This window comes from Ziziphus jujuba, chromosome 8 (assembly GCF_031755915.1).
Source record: "Ziziphus jujuba cultivar Dongzao chromosome 8, ASM3175591v1".
Taxonomy (NCBI): domain Eukaryota; kingdom Viridiplantae; phylum Streptophyta; class Magnoliopsida; order Rosales; family Rhamnaceae; genus Ziziphus; species Ziziphus jujuba.
In genome coordinates, this window is record NC_083386.1 from 25,960,512 (window position 1) to 25,961,692 (window position 1,181).

Genomic DNA, 1,181 nt, shown 5'->3' on the forward strand with positions numbered 1-1,181 from the left:
GCCAGAGTGGTAATTCATTGCTCTAGCAGATACTTAAGACTCTGCTGGTCAGTTCGCACAATGAAAGGTCTTCCTAGCAAGTATGGATGCCATTTCTGGATCGCTTTGACAATAGTGAGCATCTTCTTCTCATAAGTGGATAAAGATAAAGCAGCGCTCTTGAGAGCTTCACTAAAATATGCAATAGGTCAGCGATCCTTGAATGGCCGTGAGGGATAGGATTGGGCTCACCACCTAGCTTCCAAAGCGAACAATATCTCGGTTGGGCTTGGGAGGCCCAGACCAGTGGGACTGGCAAGTAGGGGTTGGAAGATGATTCCCCCTAACCATTGAGACGCGTTTTGACAAAACTGTGCGGGCTGGGCCCAAAGCGGACAATATCTCATGCGGGTGGACTGGGCTGTTACGACCAAAATTTCGAACGAACGTGCGGTACTATCCTGCTAAGTCGAGGAACCCGTGTACTCCTTCCACAGTCATTGGTGTTGGCGATGCTTGAATGGCCTCAATCTTGGAAGGATCGACAACCACTCCCTCTTTAGAAATCACATGGCCGAGATAGTCTGTGGAGGTGACATCAAACCTGCATTTTGACCTTTTAACAAACAATTGATTATCGGTTAGAATAGAAAAAACAGTGGTTAAATGTGATAGGTGGTCTTCCCAAGATTTATTATAAACAAGGATATCATCAAAGAATACTAGAATAAATTTCCATAGTTGAGACCGAAAGAGGTCGTTCATCAAGCTCTGAAAAGTGGCTGGTGCGTAAGGCCAAAAAGCATCACGACAAACTCATAATGTCCTTCATAGGTGCGGAAGGCCGTTTTGGGGATGTCAGATTCCTGAACACGAATCTGATGGTAACCTGCCCGGAGATCCATCTTCGAGAATAAACAAGCCCTGTGGAGTTCAAACAACTCATCAATAACTAGGATTGAAAACTTGTCTTTGATTGTCATGAGATTTAAGGCTCGGTAATCAACATAGAAGCGCAACTCACCATTAGCTTTCTTAATGGGAAGGACTGGTGAAGAAAAAGGACTGGCGAAGAAAAAGGACTATGGCTGGGGTGTGTTAATCCAACTTGCAGAAGCTCCTAGACCTGCTTCTCAATTTTAATTTTTTAGTAGTATAGATATGTATATGGACGCACACTCATAGAGGAACTACCAGGTTGT

At 44.4% G+C, this 1,181-nt stretch overlaps 1 protein-coding gene across 1 annotated transcript; it reads right to left on the reverse strand.

The window, feature by feature from the left end:
• Window positions 1-435: 435 nt before the first annotated feature.
• LOC125421606 (uncharacterized mitochondrial protein AtMg00860-like) lies at window positions 436-884 on the reverse strand. Its single transcript, XM_048470839.1, has 2 exons — window positions 796-884; window positions 436-583 (listed from the first exon to the last, which is right to left on the reverse strand). Exons 1-2 carry the CDS (start codon window positions 882-884, stop codon window positions 436-438), a joined length of 237 nt encoding a protein of 78 aa, XP_048326796.1.
• Window positions 885-1,181: the final 297 nt, after the last annotated feature.